The sequence below is a fragment of the Eulemur rufifrons genome, chromosome 24 (genome assembly GCF_041146395.1).
Source record: "Eulemur rufifrons isolate Redbay chromosome 24, OSU_ERuf_1, whole genome shotgun sequence".
In the NCBI taxonomy this organism is placed as follows: Eukaryota; Metazoa; Chordata; class Mammalia; order Primates; family Lemuridae; genus Eulemur; species Eulemur rufifrons.
Window position 1 is genome coordinate 35,304,351 of NC_091006.1, and position 25,724 is coordinate 35,330,074.

General features: G+C 35.9%; 1 protein-coding gene across 1 annotated transcript in view; it reads left to right on the forward strand.

Moving 5' to 3' along the window:
- Positions 1-11,156, forward strand: part of GABRG1 (gamma-aminobutyric acid type A receptor subunit gamma1) — a 66,661-nt gene extending 55,505 nt beyond the window's left edge. The window contains exons 8-9 of the mRNA XM_069457375.1: positions 1,082-1,293; positions 10,887-11,156. Coding sequence (XP_069313476.1) covers positions 1,082-1,293; positions 10,887-11,156 — 482 coding nt within the window. The remainder of the gene's footprint in view (positions 1-1,081; positions 1,294-10,886) is intronic.
- Positions 11,157-25,724: the final 14,568 nt, after the last annotated feature.

A 25,724-nucleotide genomic window follows, 5' to 3' on the forward strand; every position in this document is an offset into this window, starting at 1 on the left:
TACTCTATAAATATTGGCCAAGTGAAGAAGCATTTAGCATTATATTTAGTACTTTTAAGAAAGTAAACCATTCCACCCCTGGGGTCATATTTGGTAGGGTAAAGAATCAGAATTGTGGCTGTTTAGGTAAGAAGAGATACAGCCTGTGCATGTGAGAGTTAGGGGACCTAACACGAAGAGTGCTGAGAACCACAAGAAAGCCAATGGATAAACGGAGATAAACATCCTCAAAGATACACACACAGGGATAGGGCGCTGGGGGACATTTCAGTTTTATATGCTGAATTGTTAAAAATAAAAAAATTTACTCTATGCTTTTATAGATTTCCTTAACATAAATATATCTGTATTCTTTACTTAAATTTTGAGATTAAAAATAAGTTTAATTCAAGTTAACATGTAAGGAAATGCTGAATTAGCTCTGATTAATTTTAACAGTGTATGTATGGTAGGAAACCTCAAATCACTGGTGCTTCCGTGAGATAGAGAACTATCTGTTTCTCCCATGAAAGTCCAGGGACAGGTGTTTCAAGGTGATATGACACACATCAGTAAGGGGGAGTCCGGCTCCTTCTAGCTTTCCGTGTGTTGTGGCTGATTTAATTCCCAAGACCATCTGATGGTCCAGGAAGGTGGCCGGTGTGCTGGCCATTGTATTCCAGCAGGAAGCAGTGAGGAGGTGGAAAGGGTCTCTAACGCCATCTCTGGAACATTCTTGACTTAGCTCCCTGTGGCTAGATTTTAACCTGTGGCCACCCACAGCTACAGAGATGGTGACAAAGTTGTTCTTCCGGGCAGCCACATGCCGCCTAAAAACTGAACATTCTATTGCAGTGGAGGAAGGGAAAGATGGGTATTGGGAGTCAATCTGCAGCCCACAGTAATTTAAATAATTAAAATTCACAGACACAAAGAGCACATTGGGCGTAATGTAGCTATGGTTACTAGTAATTCTGTAAATCACTAGTAATCATGTCCTTTTGTTTGCACTGTTTATTTCCACACACAATATCGCAAATCAGATGGAAGAATAAAAGTGGTCTGTTATTTTTCATCTCCTATTTTTTCCCTCTCTGCGCAGGTATCACTACAGTTCTGACGATGACAACCCTGAGTACAATTGCCAGGAAGTCCTTGCCGAAGGTTTCCTACGTGACTGCGATGGATCTCTTTGTCTCTGTGTGTTTCATTTTTGTTTTTGCAGCCTTGATGGAGTATGGAACCCTGCATTATTTTACCAGCAACCAAAAAGGAAAGACTACTAGAGACAGAAAGCTAAAAAGCAAGGCCTCGGTACGTTAAAAAAAAAAATCTTTATTTCATAAACCTCAATTAAGAGATACTGTTTTGAATATTCATGTATTTTGTTTTTTTAGAGAAATAAGGGTGCTTTAGGCACAAGAAAAGATAAACAAAATTAAAGTGAAGCTAGAGTACCTAACATTGCCCACCAAGAAAAGTGTATTTATATCCCCTAATATCCCCTATTGCTGCAGTCCCCAATTGTCTGCGGTGTGTCACCACCTGAGCTCCGCCTACTTCCCCTCCCCCTACCGCCCCCTCCCCCATCCGTGGAAGAACTGTCCTCCATGAAACCTGTCCCTGGTGCCAATAAGGTTGAGGACTGCTGCCCTGTTGCACAGCCTGGGTAAAGAATGGTTTGTTATGCTCTGAATTCTTCCGCAAGCGGTCATTCTTTCTACCAAAAACATTAAGATTTCTCTTTCATTCTATTTTTATGTTAGCATTTGGATTTATAATGAGTGGCCAGAAAAATTAACTTATTTTTAGTGATAAACATCTCTTGTTAATGTTGGTATCAGCTGTGTTTGAAAGTCACAGACATAAAGTTATTTTGGTTTTTGTGTATTTGTAATCTTTTATTCTCTCCTTTCGCAACCATATGTCTACCTTAACTTATATCACATCAAGTTTACATATTAAAACTGAGTCTACTGATTTTAATATACTTAAGTGTGGAGTGATTAAAAATAATTTTTTATAATAGCAATTATGGCAATCTGAAAGTAGTATCTAATACTTATCGAGGGTTCCAGGCACCCAGCATGTTATATGCATGATTTCCTTTACCCCGTCAGTCCAAGTTCAGTGATTTGCACAAGGACAGCCTTAGTCAGTGAAGAATCCAAGACTCAGACCCGAGTCTTTTTTTTTTTTTTAATCCCAGAGCTCAAGCTTCTAACTCTTCGTTTATACTGCATGAATAAAATAAAAAAAAAGTAGACATTTCTTTCTCTAAAATTAACAAAAGGACACTTCATCACTGATTTCAGTAAATGTTCTCAAAGAATATTTGTTTCTAAATGCTCAAATAAATGAGAACCATATAAAACAGCTCTGCATGGGTAGGAAGCTTGCAAGCCTACTATTGTGTATGTATGTATATATGTATATGTATACACACACACACACACAAAAAAAAAAAAAAACGAGGCATGGAGTTTTCCATATTAACTAACTTTGGAAGTTCTAGGATTTGATGATTTAATTTTTCCTCTCTCCATTTTTTCATTCATTCATTTATAAAACTTTGATATACTTTGAAATGATATTTTACTTTTCATGATATATTCCAAGAGTCAAACTCGGACATATTTTGCTTTTAGATTTCCACCATATTCCAAGAAAGCAGAGCACATTGCTGGCAGTACAAAGTTGAGGACTTGCCTTGTAGAACTAGTCTGTGATCCTTTCAACTTGACATAATTTAAGCTTCTCCAAAGGATATTTTATGGCCCCAGAATGGACAGAGGGCAATGGTGTCAACTGTAATAGCCATTGCTAAAATTTTAGAGAAAGAGAGATGAAGGTTTTCTACTACTTTCCTATTATCGAAGACAAGCATCCTCTCTGGATTTTCCATTTCATCATTTACTCATCATAGATAGCTATGTTGAATTACTACTTTGAAATTTTTACTTCTAGAAATTTTGGTTGGAAATGTTTAGGATTAAAAATAACTAACATAAAAGCCAGGCAATGTTCAACCTTACATGGATTCTCTGAAGGACACACAGCCGAAAGGTAGCAATTGTAGGACTGAAGCTCATCAGTTTGACTACAGATCACACACACTCAAGCACAGGTTTGGAAAACACACTTACTCAGGAGAGCTGAGTTACCAGAGTGAAAACTTTAAAATTATGATATCATTCAAATTATTCATTCATCAAATATTTGAGAACCTGTATATTCTAGGCACTGTTCTAGGATAGTTAGTAAAAAAAATCTATATGGTAAGTCTTTAAAATTCCACATCAAGTCCAAGATACTAAATACTAACGATGGAAAAATAAAGAATAAAAACTAAAGGATAGCTTTGCAGCACTAAATGACAAATAGCAACAGTTAAATTGACATACTGCAATTGACTAGCTGGGTGCCCAAAATATTTTCTTTACAGCTATCTAAAATAAAGTTCCACAGTCTTTTTTCTGTGTTCAATTACGTGCTTTATGAGCTCTTTCAGTATTAAATGACATTTTGAGTGAAAAACTAGGATCGGTAATCAAATCTGACTCCCTGCATGGTTCAGTGTTCAGCCATATGGTCTTGCTAATCAGGTAAATCAGAATGTACTTTTATGAGGAACAGACAGCTCTGCTTGCTAAATCCTCCACTTAAGGACTTTGTGGAATTCACATTTTTCTTCTGTTCTAAGCCAGCACAGTCCAATGTACAGCCTAGACCTAGAGAACGTGTAGCATTTTGCCATTATACCTGTTTTCATTGTTCATGATTTTATCACCCCTCTTCTTTCTCCTTTCTTCTATCTCCCCATTTTCTTTAATAGGCTCAAAAATCTGAGTACTTCGAAATTTATCATTTTTATTTTTTTTCTTCTAATTTATTTATGGTAATGCTCAGGCCAGGACCTAAGACCTTGGCTAGAGTCACTGAAAGGTCAACATGTCCGTTATTAAGCAAAACTAAAGTCCCTTTCTTGACATCTCTGTGACTGCTTACCTGGGACTCTCAGAATACCCTGATTTATTTGTTTTGGGAAGAGCTAAACAACATAGGTTTTTAGCTTCAACTAACCTTTTAAGAAAACATAAATTAATAAAGATGATTTCTATTAATACTTCACACATGAAATATTGGGCTTTCTTTCTTTCTTCTTTTTTCAATCTTTTTTTCAGTATGTCTTTCTTTTGTATATCATTCTTTCCATTCCTCCCTCCTTCCCATCCTTTCTTCTGTCTTTCCCTCCTCCTTTATTTCTATATTTTTCTCTTTCTTTTTTATCGTACAGGTCAATGACTTTTGGTCTTGGTCCATATTCCTATGTTTTTTTTTATTACCACTCATAAATATATGATGCATGTGTATTTGTGCCAACATTTATTTTCAAGAAAACCTAAGAAGTTAGGCTTACTGTGTTGAACAACGCAATCAAGACCCTTCATGGAACAGGTAAAGGTCACAGAAAGGCAACAGTAGTAAACCAGCACTGCTAACTAAAGAGTAGTTCATGTTGAAACTTGAATAGTCACCCCATAGGCTATCAAAAAATCTTAGAAAACTACATAATGCCTACATTAGGGACCTAGTATAGCCATTTGAGTATAGAACTTACTTATTTTTAGGATTTTGATTTAGTCAAAATGTAAAATGATAGACATTTATTTCACCAACTATGTATAAGGCACTTTGGAGATAAAAAGAGGTGTAATGTGTGCTCTTCTTGCAGGAATCTTTAAATCTAGTTGTGAAAAAATATCTAACAAATGCAAACATATAGATAATAAAGTACAATATAAATAACTGTCCAAGATAAAAATCAAAAGTAAACAAAGAGTCTGTGAAGGAATTAACAATTAGATGAATGATTTCTCATACTTTCTCAGAAGCAGAAATGTTTTACAACAACTAGTAATAAGATATGTCATATTTTATGAAAACAAACTATATTTTTGATGGATCTGTTCTTGTTGAAATAGATGGATACAACTAAGCCAGATCTTTGTGGCCTATACCTGGCATCTGAGTCATTCTTGAGACGCGAGGTAACATGGTCTGGGAAACGTTGATTTAACAGGCACATGGTGTTGAAAAGCAGCTATGTCAGTATGGGTCACGGTGGCGTGGGGACATTTCCTTTCAAGTGTAAATCATTCATGAAACACAAACTGATTCTTCTAAAGGAAGTTTGGCAGAGAAGATTTCAGAGAACGTATGGCATCACTATAGTAATTCTTTGAAGAATAAGTTGCAGTTTTCAAGACAACAAATTAGGAAGAACATTAAGACAGATGATATCATGTCAGTTGAGTTGAAATTTATAACGAGAATAAAAGTAGACCAGTATATGTCCCAAGCCGTGTTGTCCAATATAGCAGACACTAGCCACATATGAGTAGGTTGGATTAAAAATTAAAATTAAACAAAATGTAAAATTCTGTATTTTAGTAGCACTAGTCACATTTCAAGTGCCCAATACCCCCCCCCCGTGACTAATGGCTACCATATTGGGAGCACAGATATGGAACATTTCTGTCACCACAGAATTCTATTCTACAGAGTTGGTCTAGGAAACAGGAACATTAGGGAAGAAAATAACCCATGTTGAGAATTAAAAAGTCGTTTATAATCAGGGTGGGTGAAGTCTCGAGTGCCACGCTAAGAATTCAGACTTTGTCTTGTTAGCACCAGCAAGTCATGCACATTTTTAAGCAGAATAGTACATACATTTTTATCTATGTTTTTGAAAGATAATTATAAGTAGCATAAAGTATATACTTGAATGGCAAAAGAGACAGAGAAAATTTCAGAAACTATTGAAATATTTCAAAAAGTATTACAGAGGCTGGAACGAAGGTATTAGATGAAGATAATGTGTAGGAGGTTTTCTTGTCCCCAGCTCCCACCCACAGTCCCTTCTCTGCAAAGAAAAGATGTTTCAGTCGGTGCCTATCTATTGAATAAACATTTCTCTACCTTGCAGAGTACTAAAATAATGAAAAGCTGTATCAATCCACAGTTTCACAAATTATAAAGATTTTTTTGTAATGATATTTGGCAAAGCTCCCAGAAGGGATTATATGACGTTGGTAAAATTAGACATACAGCAAGAAGGTTACTTAAATAATTGTAAAGTCAGTGGATAAGGGGATGTTTTCAATAGATAAACTATTTAATAATACCAGTTCTGACACTGGCAGCTGAAAAGGATGAAAGTAATCATTGAGTAAAATTCATTTAAAAAAACCCCTAATTTTAATAGTAATATAGGTGTATGGTTAAAACAAATGAGCAAATAGAAAAATCCCTAATTGTGTAAATGAATAAAATTCTCCACCTAGCACCATTAGTCTGAAATCTCAATATTAACCATATTGTAACTATTTCTGTTTTTACTTTCCTGTATGATTCTTTTCATTGTACTTCTAATTCTTAGAGTACCAAATCTCAAGGTATCTATAAGTAAGTGTTTGCTGTAAGAGATAGAAAAAATAGCTCTCCTATTGTTTCCTTCCTACTGTCTCCCCCAATATTTTATCTTATTAATATTAATATATTGGATAATTTTAAAACTTTAAATAATGCACTTAAATCTCTACTTCTGAATTCATTATTATAATTAACTCTAATGCCAATATAAGTATCATTTTTTGCAAATAAGCTTTTTTCTTTTCCTACCTGAAATACATTATCATGTTTCTTCTCATGGTGCAAAAAATTTCTTAAGGATCAGCACATTTTCTGTTTTTCAACTTCATTCATGTCCTCATTACTTAATATTCCCATCTTTTATTTCTGAGAATTTTCTTAGTTCTTTGTTCCAATTGAGTTTTATTTTCTTCTCTCAAACTATTGCTAGTTGGATTTCAGACTTCCTAAGTTAGCCATATATTCCAGATTTTCTTTTTATGATATTTTCCATCAAAGCATTTTTCCTGAGAAATTTCCTGAAGATTTTATTTTAAAACTTTTTGCTTCTTAAAAATTTACAATAACCTTTTGAATGTCCAAGAAGTCTTAATTTTGTAACTTTTTTCAATTTTAGTTCTGATTTTTCCTTAAATGGATGCATTATCTCCAAAGCATTTCTGAGTGGACTCATTAGAAGGAATAATGTTCTCTTGGGTTTCCTGAATTATTACAGTTGTTCATCTTCACTTTTTTCTTTCATATTGTTGACTTACCTCAAAAGTTGTTGATGATTGCTCTCCGATAGGTCCTGCAAGCTTGGCGTGTAACTATCCAGTTTGCAACTGTCAGATTTCACTGTCACATGGGTGCTTGGGAGGCATGGCACCTGGCATGACGTACATTGTAAATGATAAATATGGGGTTATAATGATGCAGTACTAGGACATTCTAATACCAACATTGATTGCCCTAATCTTCTCTGGGGTGGGGGGAGGTTATTACTATTTTTTTTTTTTAGAAGTTACAGAGTTCTACTTATAAGCAAACACCAACCTGTCGGCATCTTTTTTTTCTCTGCAGATGAGCTGTAGTTCATAGAAGTGAAGCTGATCTGGAGATGGTTTAACTAAAACCATGTTTTCCATCTTATTTATTGCCCCCATTCTTTCTACCTTAGAGCGAGTATCTCTGGAGCTTTGATAAGAAGAGCAGCTTCCACCCTCATGTTTTTATTTCCTGAGCCTTTCTGAGATGTGTCTTTCGTTTGGTCTGTTTTATCCGTTAAGCCTATCTCCATCTGCTCTTTGCACTCCAGAAATTTATCACAAATTCTAACATGCAGATCGATAATTTCTCATCACCAAGATCCACCTCCTTTCTGTTTTTAACACTAATTTGGAATTTATGATTTTTGACCATCCCAACTGATACTTAAAACGGGATTTTTTAAAGCAGGGGTGGAAAACAACAGTGCGTAGATTGGCATTCTTAGATGCAACATTTTAAATGGGAAATTAGTGATTTTTAGTCTGTATTTTGTAATAATAAAATCCCCTAATATTTGCTATTCATATTACTAATATTTAATAACTTTAATGATATCATATAAACAGTAATTAGATAAGTGCATACCTGTATAAATATAATGTACACATAAATGATGATTTACCACTTAATATTTGTGACATTAGTATATCTTGGTGCTTAAAATATATTTTATGTATTAGCTATATTACTAATATATAAATTGTATTTAATATAGAAATAGACAAGGATGTATCTTTAATAGTGAGGAGGGGATGGATTTTTCACAAGTTCAGCTACATTCGTAGTGTTTTTTCAAATGATAAAAAAGGTATATTCTCAAAACTATTTCGTTTAGAGTAGAAGACTGTCCTATTGTGACTGTCCTGTGTTTTTTCTTTTTATATCGCTTTAAGTGATTTATTTTTATTTTTTCCATGTTTGCCTTTGCGGGGAGGGACCACAAAGTCTACACTTCAGAAATTATCAGATGGGGAGTGTAGTTGCACTTTAGATAAATAACATTTGGGATGTATGTTTTTTCTGATTAATTTTTCAATGTTTTCCAGGTCAGAAATCCATGTACCAACAACATTTTATTTCATTGATATTGTGTCAAATTTTTGGCCATTTTTCTCAGCATGTATGGAGTCCATTTCTGTTTACTTTCATCATTTGTTGAAGCATAGTTCTTTTTGACTTAAGAATTTGTTTTTTGGGCTGAGGAGGTGGAAGAAGCAAGAAACTGGAAAATTGTCAATTTAAAGTGTCATTGCAGTAGAAGCTCTCCATGGTGTCGATCACTAGAGATTAGTCCATGTTTTAAAATGAACTAGTTGCAGTTTTTCACCATTTTGTGCACTTTAATATTTAATCATCCCTCTCATGCACAATTGATATCCTCTGACAAACACATGATATTTCTATTTGTGGCAATGCTGAGTGACCTACGGAATGTGTTTTCTAAAAGATAATCTCAAAATTGGCAACAAACTTTTATCTTAATCATTTTTCATTCTGTTTAGCATAAGAACATATGCTATTTAAGTATGAAGTGACAAGGAAATGAATGCCAATTTGTCTCATTTTTTAACATAATTTTAGGGCTCTATTAAAATTTAGGAGTCTAGTCAACTATCCCCAAGTGTCAACCTCAAAAGAACTGTCATTAACATTTAATAATATACTGCCTCTGCTTTTTAGGATATAGCGAGGCAAGTGTAGTCAAGAATTTGTGTTTAGGGCATTGCTCCTTATCTTCAAGCTGCACATGTTGTCTCTAATATAAATACTGTGACCTGCATGATGCTTTTTTCTTTTTTCAAATTCATCACTAAATGTGATTTGCTTCTTTCTGTATCTAAATTTTTAATATTTAGTGACTTAGATTCTGTTTCTTTTTAGAAATGAGTTTGAAAATAGGTTTGAATTTTAAGAAATTCTTATTTCTTATGTTCAATTTTTAAAGTATTTTCCATGAAATATTTAATTTTCATGGCTTTGAGATTTATTTCAAAATTTAAGATGAAAATATTTCATAAACATTTACGTTAGAAAGAATTTAAGATCAGCTTAAAATAGTATTTTATAAACTCAGCATTGTATTTAGTATTTAGACAATGAAACCACTGATTATAACAAGTTGTAAGATTCGCATCTTAAGATAACCTTGAAATATGCAGAAGTTCTGAAGGCTCAAGAATTACAAAACACTGCAACCTTCATTCCTGTTTTACTTGCCATTTTATTCAAGCATTCATCAATTTTTGAGTAACAGTTTTTATAATTTCCAGGTTTTCATTCTTGTTGCTATAATTATTGTGTGTTTATTTTAAGCATGTATTTTATAATCAATTGTGATAGGTCCTGATCAGCAATCAGCAGTAACAGTTGTACCAACGACAATAAATATTACCTTTTGGCAGCTCAATATGTGCTGTATTTCAAATATTTTGCTTAGCACTTCATGTGCATCATCTAATTTAATCTTCAGAAAGATCTACAGTGCTGTTATTGCAATTTTGTACAGCAGAAGACACAGAGGCAAAAAGAGCAGTCCCATTTCCTGTTCAACCTTATTCTTACTCTGCTCTGCCACGCAGAGCTAGAAATTCAGCCCTAGATTGTTTGACTCCACAGTGCTTGCCTCAGTGTTCCATGGTATTCTGCCTCTGCCTGATTTACTTCAAAAATTGTTCTTATTACTTAAGTATTATTCAGAAGCTAGTATCAAAAATGTTAATTTGACATGTGTTCCAAATAATCCTGATAATAATAGTAGCTATTGTTATTGGGCAAAATGGTACACTGATCATTTTATGTAAGTTATGGCATATACTCTTCACAGCTGTCACAAAATTAAGTGCTAATATAATTGCAGCTCCAAAGATAGCAGCATGGGCAAAATGAGTGGAAAATTGAACACTAATTGTTCCCAAACCTGAGTTTTTAAGTCCTGCATGTCCTCTCTCCCAAATAGGATGCCTTGCACTTATCCACTATTACAAACCCTATATACTTTTTCTCCATTCATAGCTTCTCAAAACGTTTACATTATAAAAATGTTGTTTGCTGTTTATTCTGCTTTTTACTAAAATAAATACCATAATAGCAAACAAATATATTTATAGCGTTTTAAATCTTTTAATGTAAAAATATCATAGAAATATACTATTCATTCTCATTTTAGAATTAGATTACTGGTTGATGTATTTTGGTGGATACACTTTCTAAAGGCATAAAATATATTTTTCAGAGGAATTTATTTTCTGTATAATTTTTGGAATGTAAAAAGTGTTGTTACAAATTATAATCTATAATCATGTTAGAGTTATAAATACTTGATTTTTGGAAACTGAAATTATTTTTATTGCCTATGAGTCTTCTAGAGTTCGCCTTGAGGGGGAAAACTGATCTTTCTTTATGCTACTTTTTTGTCTCAAAAACTCACTTATTATTCTATTCAGACATCCTCTGGTCTCCACCCTGGATCCACTCTGATTCCAATGAATAGCATTTCCGGGCCACAAGGCGAAGATGATTATGGGTACCAGTGTCTGGAGGGCAAAGATTGTGCCAGCTTCTTCTGCTGCTTTGAAGACTGCAGAACAGGAGCTTGGAGGGAAGGAAGGATACACATACGTATTGCCAAAATTGACTCTTATTCCAGAATATTTTTTCCAACAGCTTTTGCCCTGTTCAATCTGGTTTATTGGGTTGGCTATCTTTACTTATAATTTCCACTTCATAGGCAAAAATCGTAAGTCTGACTAAATCCAATCTAATCTTTTGTACTTCAGTAAGATGAAGTTTAAATTTACAATGCAGAGAAACCAATGGTTCAAATGTGAATAGTATTGCAATTATTTTAAGTCCTTCATAGGTAAATAAATTAGCTTTTAGATTAATTTACATGAAACTGATTAGGTACAAAATCCAGTACATTAAAATATGATTATATATTTTTACTTTAATTTTCTTTAGTTTACTTACATCTTATAATTTTGAATTTGTAATTTTTATGATTCATATTTTAAAGATGGGATAATTTTAACATATATTTTATTTAAACATAGTCTATCATTATTTGTAATGTGAAAATAATGTTCAATATTTATGTAGTAATTTTTTACCTAGAAAAGATTGTTAATTTGATTTTTTTTTTCTTGCTTTTTATCTGTATGCCCCATTTGAAATAGTTAAAAACGTAATACCATGATTTTCTTGGTTTTATTTTCAAGATGTTTTACTCCCAAGAAGAAATTGATTTATTTTTAAATTATGAATTATAGAAGACATGAAAAGGCCAATTTGACCTGTCTTTTAATCGAGTCCATTTTGACTATTAAATAGAACTCTAGTTACGTTTACTTTGGTGATTTGCAAAACTTGATGGAAAACACCAAAGTCTTTTTTTTTTAAAAAAAAAAAAAACCTGGTTGAAAAAAAAAAAAACAGGAAACATGTTACATTTAACCATTTTATTCTCTGCCCAGAGCATTTATAAAATATGAAGAGGTTAACACTGAAGTGTTAAAATTTATGAACACAAATTAAATGCAGAGATAAATTATTATTTTTTTCCTCATGTTCTACAAGATTGTTACAGTCCTTAAATCTCATGTAGTGAAAGAATTATTAACTACCAAACTGAATGGCAGGTCATATTGAGAATATGGTCTTAAATATGTACTGTTAACATATTTTAGGCCAGTCATATTTGGGAAACGGTTTTAGGCCTGTGTCACATATTGCCTCCTCCAGCTTCAAAGTTATAAACCTAGTCAGTTTTTATTGGTAATTTTTTTTTTAGTTATTCATTTCTTTAGAGATGAAGTCTTCCTCTGTTGCCCAGGTTGGATTTCAGTGGCACGACCGTAGCTCCCTGCAGCCTCAAACTCCTGGGCATAAGGGATCCACCACCCTTGGTCTCCCGGGTAGCTGGGACCATCAATGCGTGCCAACAAGTCCGGCCAATTTTCTTTCTTTTTTTTTTTCTTTCTTTCTTTCTTTTTTTTTTTTTTTTTTTTTTTTAAAGACACAGAGTCTCAACTCTGCTGCTCAGGCGTGATCACAACTCCCTTGTGACCTTGGACTCCTGGCCACAAGCAATCCTCCCGCTTCAGCCGCCTGAGAAGCTGAGACTACAGGCAGGAGCCACTCACTGTGCTCAGCTCAGTCCATTTAACAACTACACCATAAATCATTAGAATATTCTTTTTCTCTAGAAAATGGGAGAAGCCTCGAAAAGTACGTTAATGGTGGAGTTTTTAGAGGCATCTTTAATGAACATAAGCGTGGGAGCTCTCTAAATTCTGAGAGACAGGAGTAAAGTCCAAATAAAGTCTCACTGTAGATAAAGCCTATCACTTAATCGTTTTTAAAATGTCTTTTTTTGTTAAGCAGGAAGTTAAATGTAGCCTTCGGTCATTATAATCCTGTAAGTAGTTTGACATATCAGTTGTTTATAGGCACTCCATATTCATAACCTAATTTTTGGAGAATCACCAAGATCGGCTTGACGATAACCTTTCAAAATGATTTCCATTGCCAAGAGCAATTATCATGATGAAGAATTTTAGGATCAAGGCCTATCTTGAGGTTGGAGAAGGAAGCTCTCACCTGTGCATTTGATATTCTAGTTTTAATGGGATAATTATCTCACATAGTTAGCGAACACCTGAGTGAGGCTCCGACGTGGTTATTATTTCTGCTTTTGGAAGATATAGGGCTTTTTTGTTGTGATTTACATATAGTTTACTGTGTGTTGCCAAATCTGATTTTTTTTTTGCTTTGTCTATAAACTTCTGAAAATAAACATGAATTGAACAATAATGCCCAATATCCACCGACACTGCTTTTTATTGAATGGAGAGCCAAATTAAACTTTGGCCATGTATATATTCATTTTCAGGTTATTCATGCATTTTTATAATATTGAGTATCGATGGATATTCTCAAGGTGAACATTCCTTTAGAGGAAAATTAAAAATAAAATACTCATGAAGAATAAAAGATCGCTAAAACGTGGCATGGCTATTTCCATGTTTCAAGCTATGTCCTGCTCTTTATCACAGGGCAGTTTTGATCTGGGGATGCTTTCAAGTGTAACTGAGCATGACTTAAAAAAAAGTACTTAAAAATGCTTGATATAAATAGCCTTGGTGTTATCATTCGTGTTTCATTAACTTGGCTTTAAATGTTAACAATATTTACAAGTGGAAATAAACTTGAGAAAAATATGAAAGATGTTTTTCTATATACATGCCTTGTATATACCATTAAAGCAAGCACTTGGCTTTCAAAGCAAGTGGTATTTTGAGCAGTTTTATTTAAATATGCAGATCAGAAAGAGAGGTGTAGAAATCTTATTTCTAAAAATAAGAACGAAAAGGTAAAAATGTACCTAGCCTCCTTTTTCAAGAAATCGAATAGAGCTTATTTTCAAAGGGGAGGTAGTGTGATACCAGCTCCTCTCTTCTTTCAAGTATTAGTTTTAACATCTTGAGGAATAAAAAAAAAAAAAAAAAAAAAAAATCTTCCCCTTTCTCCAGGTGAATTATATTTTAATTTATTGGATTCACTGGGACTTGAATTTCCTGGATGCTTTAAATGTTTTTAACACTAACAGACCAAAAAAGTGGCTATAAAGGATGGGAAGGATAACTAGAGCAGAAGGATTTAGGAGCAGTTGAAAAAATGTTAATTTATACATCGACTCCTTCTCTAAATATCTGATCAGGATCTAGAAGTTCTGAGAATGGGAAATGTGATGAACATAATTTTATTCTCTTGGATTTATGGTAATGTTGTATTTATCCTTGAATTGCATGGACCAAATTAGGCTCACTTGAAATTAATTTCTATAATGCCAAGTGATTTCCAAGCAAAAGAAAAAAGTGCATAGATTACCTGAGAATTCAGTAAGGAAGGGGAAAATTTCTCCGGTAAATCTAACTAAACATAAAGTTTTGATGTAAGAGTTAGACAATTTGTTGGATGCATTTTAAGTTAAAGACAGATTTCATTAAGAGTTTTCGAAACTCATCAACTTCAGATCAAAAGACAGTAAATGTATGTAAATATAGAGGCAATCATTTTTTTTTCATTTGTGTTCCCACATGCTGGCATTAATATATCATCATGAAATGGACTATATTCTTCCTTGAGAACAGGAATAAAATTGAGGGCTGCATTGTTGCCAGTGATTCAGCATCAGGAAGAAGGGCTGACAGTACTCGCACACCAAGGGGCCCATATTGGTAAATATGAATCGCGTTCCAAGTCAGTATGTTGTGACAAAATACATACTGTACTTTGATTATACAAAAGAGCTTTAGATAAGAAAATTTTTTGGTAAAATTGAAATTAATTACCAGTAATAAACATGACAAATGAGTAAATACACACATAAAATTGTCCAAGTTCTATGCCAGTGCCTATTTTTGATCTTGCAAAATTTCCTGTAACAAGATACTGCACTCGAAATTATTTCATTGGTGTTAACACCAGTCTTAACACTAGGCTTGAAGTGACACAATGACTTAGCATTTATCTCACTAGAAACACTTTGAAAATAATTTCTAACCAAGAGGTTTTTCTTTACATCATCAATTTTATTCAGCTCTCATTATACCGTATGAGCCCAGACATACTTGGTATTATATTTGTGTTGATCATTCTTTGATGTTTTTTACTGCTAAGGAGACCTTGGCGAGCCTCTGTACAGTTACTAAAGCCATTACCAAGTTGTATCAAAGACATTCCAAATGCAGTTTGCAAACACCATTGGCCGCACTGCTCTAGTTATTGGAGGGTCAGTTCTGCCCTTTTGTGATTGCACCTTGGAAATGAGGTGACTTAATTCAAATATTTATGCAGCATGTTCTATGTACAAAGTACTATTCTGGATACAAGAGGGAATGTACAGATGAACTCTTCCGGAATGTGTAATTGAGTCAGATACAAGGCTTAATTATAAAATTTAAGAGAGGGAGGATGACTCTGGGAAGAGTTCGTGGAGGATGTGTGTTCAGAGATGGGAGCTTGAGGATTCCATAGGTGGAGGAAACAGATCACAATTTTCACTTGGGTAGACAGCTTTAATAAACAGAAGCACGGGCAGGAATAAAAATTCCACTTTAATTGGAGGTTACGGTTCATATAGAGACAATCAAAGGTGACGTTAGAGAGATAGACCAAGAGTCAAGAATAGGAAATCCGGGATGCTAGGTGATGTTATAAATTCATGAAGCATTCACAGAAATACTTGAGTACAATACAGCCATTAATAAAACTGCAGAAGTTTCATCTTACTGATGTGTGATATTTGCAGTAAGAAAAGCCAGTTAGGAAGCTACTATAAATATAGGAGGCGATAGAGGCTGAAGATCAATACTCGGATGAGGATGAGACAAGTCTTTAGTAGAGAGGGAGGAACGAGAGCCCTGAGTAAGAAAGCAAGCTGGCAGACATTAAGCTTTGATTATCAAGCAATATACCCGAAAGACACGGTGTGTCGGGCAGGAGCCGTCTTGTATCGAATAATGCTTGTTTCTGTGTGACTAGAAGCTACAACACTAGTTCTGAATGTATTACAATGTTATTTGCTGTTGTATTTTCATTAAATGGTTATTTTTTCCCATTGTTTTGTTTTTCCCACATAAGAGATAAAGAAAAAGAATAACCTCTGAAGTGTAAATCATAAGGTAGTCTATTATTTTTTTTCAAAAAATCTGTTTCTCATTAAAAGAGCTTTCTCTGAATCAAATAGAGTCTTCTAGCTTTCTGACTGAGGAGTGAAAAAAAAATATATATATAGACAAGGAGAGTAAGAGAACTGTGAATATAAATAGTACATTATAGGATCAAACAAATCCAGAAAATTGATTTCTGATCAAACAATTTTTGGAATATTCATCTCAGAATAAGTAAGAGAATTTTTATTGTTGGACGATGAATGTACCTGGACCCTTCGAATCTGTGAATAGTAAAGACTATGATGGCTGGAATGCGATTAAGCAAAAAGGGCTAATTAATGGACTTTTAAGACATGATTTACCTGGATGGGAATACTTTGGGTCTCGATGATTCACTGTAATAACAGTTATTTGCATCCACTAAGTGTACATAGTTACTCGCATAACTAAGTTCTATGGCTTGTGAGTGTAACGGCTTCAGCCGCACCATTGCGGGAGCATTTGCAACTGTGCGCCACAGTATCTCAACCTTTCCAAGTGTTCTGTACTTTCATGACCTGTGTACAAAATAAACCCAGTAACTTGTTATGAAATAAAGAGTTACATTCCCTTAAAATGTGTCTTTTTTGATCATTTTCATACAGATACATCCCTTTACCATTTTGGTGCATATGATCATGTCTTTAGCATTAAAGTGAGTTTCTGACCCACATTATTTCACACTTTTCCAATGAAGAAAGTTAATGTAAGAGTTTCTCCTTGATAGAGTTTTGAAAAGGAATTTAGCTATTAACAGTAAGGTAAATATAATTAGTGTTTGTGCGTGATTTTTGCTGCTTAAGACTGTGGATTTCTGGTTGATTCTAACAGTTTGTGATTTTACCGTAATCTGAACTGCCAGATACCTTCCCCAGGCATGTCAGTGACAGCCGTGCATATCACTTAGGATTAATGCTCAGAACATTCCAAATATCCCACGTTACGGAACAGTCCTGTTCCGCTTGAAGAAACAGTTACTGGAGGAAGATTAAAAGCCAGAAACCCAGGAAAGGTGGCAGCTTCTGCTTCTCCCTCCTAGTTCTCTCTTTCCCTGTCACCACAGCACAGCATTAAACAAATGAAGTCTGTGATCCTTTTTCAGGCCCAAACTATCAAATATACCGTTTTCTCAAGAAGTTGGAGAAGGTGGTGGGGGAGGAATTACAGTTTCTTAAGTACCTGCTATGTGCCTGGAACTTGAAATGACTTATATATTAATAATTTAGTCTTTAAAGCAAAGGGTTCTATCTAACAGAGGGGAAAACTGAGGCCACATATAGTAGACACATTCCCAAAGCTCGTATACCTGTAACTTAAAATTAAATTTAGGTACCTTTAGCTGTAAAGACCCTTATCTTTTAATTACACAGAACTACTCTGACTGCAAAGTGATTATTCTTATTTCAACACTAGAGCATATTTCCTTCACAAAACACAAGCAAAGACCTAAAAAACAGCCCACTCCACTGTTTAAATTGCATAAACACTGTATGATTCAGTAATAGCATAATAGCATCGTCTTTCTTATCCCTTACTGGTTGTTTCCAAAGCGGATTTTATTTCAGCGGAAACATTTTAAACATATACCAAACATGTTTCAAAAAATACTCCTGATATCCCATCAGAATAAAGAGAACTGACTTTTTACAAAATGGGTTGGCAAACCGCGGTCACAGCAGTGGTTACTGGGACCCAGCCACCTTGCTCATTTACATATCGTCCACGGCTGCGTGTTGGCCGTAATGACAGGTGAGCAGGTGCAACAGAAATAAATCAAAGGGCCTGCGAAGCCTATTTATTCTCTGGCACTTTACAGAAAAAAGTTTCCCAATTCCTGTTTTTGAAGAACTTGACTGTGCTAATTAAAAAGAATCACATTTTAAGAATGCATTTGCTTAATCCTTTTTTTGTTTGAATTTTAACTTTAAAAGGAAGAGGCCTTGGTTGAAGAGAAGTTTTATATGAAGTAATGCAATTAATTGCTTTCCACTGTACTTCATACTCTTAACTTCCCTCAAAGAGATATTAATCAAAGCTATGCCCTCGTTTTTAGAATCTGTGAAAAATTATAATAAATCTCGTTCATTAATGAAAACATATCCTTCTTTATAATTATTTCAATATTATTTCAAGTAGATAAAGTAGGCTAATATGGAGAGAAGGTTGTTGTTACCGCTAAAATTGACACAAGATGAGTTAAGTAAAAGAAAAGTGATAAATGCAAATATTAAAGTCATTTTAATGATTTCCCCTCGAGGCAGCAGAAAGTATGTTTTCTCATTAAAATTGTTTGTGTCAATATAAAATCTTGCTTTTAACGACATTTTTTGCAGCACTAAAACTCAAGCAGCCCGTCATGAATAATTTCATTGGAATAAATATTTAATCCATCTAGCACATTACTCATGTTCTTCCCCTCTGCATTTAAATATGTGCATTTCAATTATTAAATTTTATATTTAAAATAGTCACAGCAAGCATTTTGCTAGAAATTCTAGCAAAATATTTATTCTGAATAAAATGAGAGTTTAAGATATTATAGTGCTATAAAGTAGGTACATTTAGTCATGATATAGTCAACATTTACCACAAATCAAATGTCTGAATGTTAATTCAAGTCACTACTAAAATTTTCTTACAGTCATACTATAGATTTTATTTTTAACTGCATACCTTTGAATCATCATGCTAAAATTTCAATTCTTACTGGCTTGTCTTTTGACAAGATTACTATCATAATAATAAAAAAGTTGAAACTTTCCAAATCTCTCCTTACATCAGCATTACTGACAAATATTCGCATAGTGTTTTACTGTACAACCATTTCTCTGTTCATGATCTCAGCTGGCCATTGTCAAATCCTATGGAACAGGAGGGACCCATACGAAACAATCCATCTGACGGACAAGAAGCCAGAGAGCAGAGAGCTTGGGTGACCTACACAACATGACACATGTCAAGCTCAGGCGTTCCGCTTATAAATTCTGTGTTTACAACATAAACCCCAGGTCTTAAGGCATGTTACAAAAAAACTCAAACCATTTATACTGCATGCATAATCCCTCCCCCGTCTTCCTTGGTGTTGTCTCTTTAAGGATGAATGAGAAAGGTGCTGTTAGCATGGGTTTCAGTCATGGCCCCAGCAGAAGAATGGGATGCTTAAATCCTGGGGGTTTTTTTGTTTGGTTTTTTTTTTTTTTTTTTGAGACAGAGTCTCAATCTGTTGCCCGGGCTAGAGTGAGTGCCGTGGCGTCAGCCTAGCTCACAGCAACCTCAAACTCCTGAGCTCAAGGGATCCTCCTGCCTCAGCCTCCCGAGTAGCTGGGACTACAGGCATGCGCCACCATGCCCGGCTAATTTTTTCCATATATATTTTTAGCTGTCCATATAATTTCTTTCTATTTTTAGTAGAGATGGGGGTCTCGCTCTTGCTCAGGCTGGGCTAGAACTCCTGAGCTCAAACGATCCACCCACCTCGGCCTCCCAGAGTGCTAGGATTACAGGCGTGAGCCACCGCACCTGGCCTGTTTGTTTGTTTGTTTGAGACAGGGTCTCTCTCTGTTGCCTGGGCTAGAGTGCAGTGGCATCATCGTAGCTCACAGCAACCTCAAACTCCTGCCTCAGCCTCCCGAGTAGCTGGGACTACAGGTGTGTACCACCACACCCAGCTAATCCTTATGTTTTTATTAGAGATGGGTCTCACCCTTACTCAGGCTGGTCTTGAACCCCTGCCCTCAAGTGATCTTTCTGCCTCAGCCTCCAGGAGTGCTAGGATTACAGGTGTGAGCCACCGCACCTGGCCGAAGTCCTGGAATTTGAGGAGGGCACACTGTACAAAAGTCCAGGAAAGAGTAAGGAAAACCCCCCCAAGGATCTTCCAGAACCCTGAAACTAATTACTGCAGGAGGAGCTGAGGACAAAGGACCCAAGGGGAGGGAGCAGTTGCAGAAAGCTACAGAGTAGCAGCTGTGGGCAAATGGACACCCAGAAAGTGCGGCCTTCCTCCCTTAAAGCACACAGGCAGCCTGGGGTAGTCCTGCCGAGGGGACCGTGGAGCCGACATCCCAGTGACAGCACTGTCCTTCCTTACTCTGCTCTTCTGCCAGGGCCCCACTGGCACCCTCCAGCGGGAGGCCGGAGTGGAGGGCGGGTTGATCTCATGCTCACAGGTCAGTTTTCCGGGTCACAGAGCAGAGAGCCGAAGGGTGAAGAGAAGATTTGCAGGGCAATATGGAAATACTCAGTGTTGTTTGAAGATATTGTTGAGATTCAGAATTGATTAACGTTAACTTACGTTGTGGCCACATATTTGCTTTCTTCCTACCTGAAAACCAAGGGCAGCGGCAGCCCCTGGCCACGCTGAGCTCTCTCCTCACGGTGCAGGGCCAGTAACCGTGGGCAGCCTGACCCGTGCGTCAGAGAAGATTGGTCTTTGTCCCTCTAGCTCCGCTGTCTCCGATACTGGCAAATAAAATCTTTGCCGCATTAGTGCAGTAAATTTCTAGGTATGTTTGTTCTAAGGGCCAAAAGCAAATTTACTAGATTTTTTAAATTGACTTTTGTTGCCAAAATTCCCCTTAATATGTTTTCTCTTTGTCAACATTGTACATCTCCTTCATTTTTTTTTTTTTTTTAATACTTTGATCGGAGAAAGAAAAGCTGGGCCAAGACAAGATTGGGGTGTTTCTGGCTCTTGTTTTCTTGCTGAGATTACAGCAATGAATGTGACATACTTTCTGACTTGGAATAGTTTAGAATCAAATGAGAAAATAAATAATAAGCAGAAAAATACGAACAATCTGATATGCACTATTTTTTAATAAATTGAGAGGCATATAGGTGAACTTAATCCAGGCTTAGCTGATCAAAAGCTAAATTGAGATGTACAAGATTGACAAACATAAAAGATTATTAAGAGTTAACCTAATAACTTTAATTGAAACAATGGTGTGGTGGGAAGCAAGAGAACATTCTGGAGTATAAGAAGTCTGTAATGATTTTTATTTTAATGATTTTTTTCCTCCTCCTTTCTTCAATGTCTCAAAGTTAGTATTCATTATTTTTGAATGTATTAGTATTTGAGCATTCTGCAGTATTTGATACAAAAACCTCCTTTAAAACTGTATTTACCTTGGCAAAGGACTCTATGGGTCCCTAAATTCTTAAATTCTTGACAGTAGCCATTACCCATGATCACCACCCGCCCTCTCAGACTTTATGAACACCTCTTGGCCAGTGCTCACCAATGGAGAGTGTAGCAAACTACACACATTGTGTTTAAGCACTTATGTAAAGGAATATGAATTGATCGCTACACTGTAATTTTCTTGTCTCTATATAAAATGAAGTCTTAAGGGAAAGAACTAATTTCACATGAAATTGTAAAAATCATTTTAAATTGCATGACTTATCTGCAAGCTTGTTTTATGTATATAGATGCTGGGTCAAACAATGCAGGCAGATCAGTTCCTGAAGGGGCACCTTTTGCTCCACCTGTATTCTTACTTCAGTGAACACTGTCCTATACCTGATACATATTGCAGAAGATAAATGCTGAGTCCCTTCTCATTTTTGCTTGTGTCTTGACACTAAAATGGAAAGTTTGGTGCATTGCATGAGACAGTTTATGGAAAGCTCTAGAGTAAGATGACCATGCATTTCAGCTTAAATCTGATACAATTTATTTCTCACTTGGTGTATGTTTGCTTTTTTCTACAGAGGAACACACACGACTCCCATCCCCCTCCCCACCAAGTAAGAGAACAATCATTACTTATTACAAATTGGAGTAAGACAATATATACTGAGTTTTTACCATGTGCCCTGAATTACTTACAAAAACATAATCAAGTACGGATCAAAATGCATTGATACTATCGACTAGCCCTGCGATGGAACATTTGCTACATGAGCACACCTCGGTTAGCTCAACTCTCATGTAGCCCCCTTTGACAAGTAACTGCAGTGCAGGAGATTGAAGGCGACACTGAAATAACTGGAGTGGGGATAGGAGACATGCTTTTCCACGAGGACTTGTGAGAATAGCTTTTGATAATGAAAAATGAATGGGGGATAATATGACAGTAAGACAAAGTGGTAACAGCCACTACACAGTAGGTACTGGCATTGTGCTAATAACTTTATTCATAATAACTAGTTTAATCCTTACGACATCCATGAGAAGTAGCTACTATTACTATCTGCAATTTACTTAGGAGGAAGCTGAGGCAAAATGTGGCTGAGATAGTTGCCCCAGGACACAGACAGAGTGAGGACTGAACCCGCCAGCCTGAGGGACGGCTCAGGTGAGCACCAGCAAACCGCCTCTCCACAAGCCCTGGCTCTGCACACTCGGCCCACGCCCTGAAGCATTAACTGGCACTGGAGCAAAGGGTCGGCAGAACACGCGTGTCCAGTACGGGATTAAAGACAGAAGATTTAATTACGGGTCTGACAAATTGGAGACACGAGATTATTTACTTTAATCCATGTAACTGGAAAATCAAAGGCTACCGGTTAAATATCCTAGCACAAGCTTCAAGGATGAAGAGGGAAAAAAATAGGCAATCTCTAAATGGAATGTATAGCGTAAATGTTTTCAATTCTTTTAGTAATTAAAATTACCTCCACAATAATACAGTAATCCCTTCTATATCCAAAAGAATTGAAAGCATGAATATTTGCATGTGATATTTGCTGCAGCATTATTCACAATATCCAAGAGGTGGAAGCAACCCAAATGCCCATCACGAGATGAAAGGATAAAGAAAATGTGGTGGATGCATACAATGGAATATTACTCAGCCTTCAAAAAGAAAGAAATCCTATGACACACATGAACCTTGCTATGCTAAGCGAAGTAAACCAGTCACAAAAAGACAAATACTGCACGATTGCACTTATATAGGTATCTAAAGTAGTTAACACACAGAACAGGAAGTAGAATGGTGGTTACCAGAAACTGGGGAAACGAGAAAATGGGGAGTTGTACAACAAGGAATATAGACTTTCTGTTTTCAAGATGAAAAAGTTCTAGAGGTATGTTGCACAACAATGTGAATATAGTTAATGCGACTGAACTGTATGTTTAAAAATGGTTAATATGATGACTTTAGTGTTTTTACTATAATTGGTATATATGTTAGATAGATAGATAACTCCTTTGCAGACTGGATATAGATGAATGGAATCAGGAACAGTCATTATAGTAACACAACTTCCAAGCCTTGTTATGTAGTAAAAAAGAAAAGCAACTTTGAAATCATGCAGAATTAGAATAAAATCCTAACTCTCCCCTTATTTTGTGTGACCATAGAAAAAATTACTTAAAATTCTAAGCCTTGTTTTTTTTTTTTTTAATCTAGAAATTGGGGCCAGTATATATTACAGATGATTTAATAAAGATAACTTTTATGGAAACAAAGTTAAGTTTATGTCACTTTGCAAGTGCTTCAAAATTGTTAGCATCCCCCTCTGATACTTATGTGAGGTGAAAGGCTCATGAAAGGGAGATTTCTCAGAGTAATGACTTTTGAATTCTAGACAGTAATAGGAAGCAGCGCTGGTGTAGCAGTTGAAAAGAGACTGAATTTGGAAGCCCAGTTTCTGGCCCAGCTCCCTTAGTTACCGACCATATGGCGCTGGGGAAATGGCTTAAGCTTCGCAAGCCCGTGCTCACCTCAGCTGTAAAACGCGGAGGCAATAATGACCCTGACCACACAGGATGTGCAGCAGACACACCGGTGAAGCCAGTGCTAACAAAGACATGCCCTCCAGCCATTCTCTACCACAGAGACAAAAGAAGAAAAAGCATTTGTCTTCCCAAACCTTCTTACAATTTAAGGGTAACCCTATGATTCAGTTCTTGTTAATGAGATATAAGAAAATGCTTAGGTGGTCTTTTCATTAAGCTTTTCTTTTTTTCTTAAAGAACATACTAGGCTGACTTATGAAATAAATGCTTAGAGCTGTCAGCTTTTGACCTGCCCCTTCTTCCGCTCTGGGTTGCAGACACAGACCTGGAGGTACAAAAGCGAATGTACAAAAAGAATATAGATCCACCACTGGGCTTCCTTGTACGCCTTAGACTGCTTATCCCAGGATTTCTTGTCTTGATGGATTGAAAAAAGAACAACAACAACAAAACCTAGTGGTTTAAGACACTGCACAGCCTTTGTATGAACATTAAAGGAAGCAAATGGAGGAAAACATTCAGCAAGGTGACTTGCCTAAAGCCAACTATTATTAGCAGGCAGGCACACCTAGTTGAATATGCCTCTCATAACCTTTCCTTTTATATCCTATTATGTTAAGCCCAGGATAGAAGAGTGCATTAATATCAATCTGCATTTGGATCATAATCCAATATTTTTATCATTCTCTTAACCTTTGCCAATGAATATCATGAAGAGCCAATGGTATTACAGTTTTTCAGTTTGTCCAGAGCTTGTTCCAATATATTCAGATTGATTAGTTTAATATTTAGGAAAGCAGACATTCAAGAATGGATGTGAATATATTGCAAGAACTTTCAGAGGATTTTAAAAGATCATTTCCAGTATAGATTTTACTGTTGCCATGAAAAAATTGAACATACATCTGGTTTGGACTATTTTGATGAGGCTTAAAATATCTTGGAGGGGAGTAGAGGGTGTTTACCATATGCTCAAGCCTTAGTTCATTGATTAGTTTATTGAGCCATGCTGACTTCCTAGTGTAAGGCTGATTCATTTTGTGATTCATCATAGGAAAAGCTAATAAGAAGCTGAAATGTTTCTTCTACTGTTCTAGAAAACGTATGCTTCTTAATGGCCTTTAAATGGTGTGGTTTTCAACCATGACCTGCACTCCTTAAACTATCAAGATGAAAATTAAAATAACATTTAAACTAAAATGACATATTCAATGAGGTAAAGATGTTTCTGGCTCTTTGAAAGATATCGGTCCTATCGTACTTCCAGAATTCCATTATTTGCTAAACTAGATGCATGGAAGACTGTGTTCTCCAGAAATGGTTGCAATAGTATTTCCCAACGCATGTGTTTTTACTAGGTGACTTTGACCTTCTTCCCATTGAAAGGTCAGATCTATGTTATTTCTTTATAATCTGGGTAGGACTGTAACTCTTGTGGAAGTAATGTTATGAGCATTCCGATGTTAGATTCATAAAAGGTAACACAACTTTTGGCTGATTCTCTTGGGGCACTGGTCCTGCAACCTCGCCAGCATGCTGTGAGGAAGCCCCCAACAGTCTACACAGAGAGACCACATGGGGAAGAAATGTGTAGGTTTTCTAGCCACTAGCCCAGAAAAGGTCGCAGTTGAGAAGTAGAATCAACTGCTCAACATGCGATTAAAGGTGACCTCAGAAAATTCCCACTCTCAGGTACTGAATCACTTCTAGCCTTCTGATGTTCCCTGTAGAAGCCCTGGACGTGGTGGAACAAATCATCTCCCTGTGCCGTATCTGAATTCTTGACCTACGGAAACTGAGCCTAAGTAATGGGACCGTTTCCTGCAGTACGCTTGGAGTACCGCGTTAAACGGCAATAGTAACTGCCACAACTT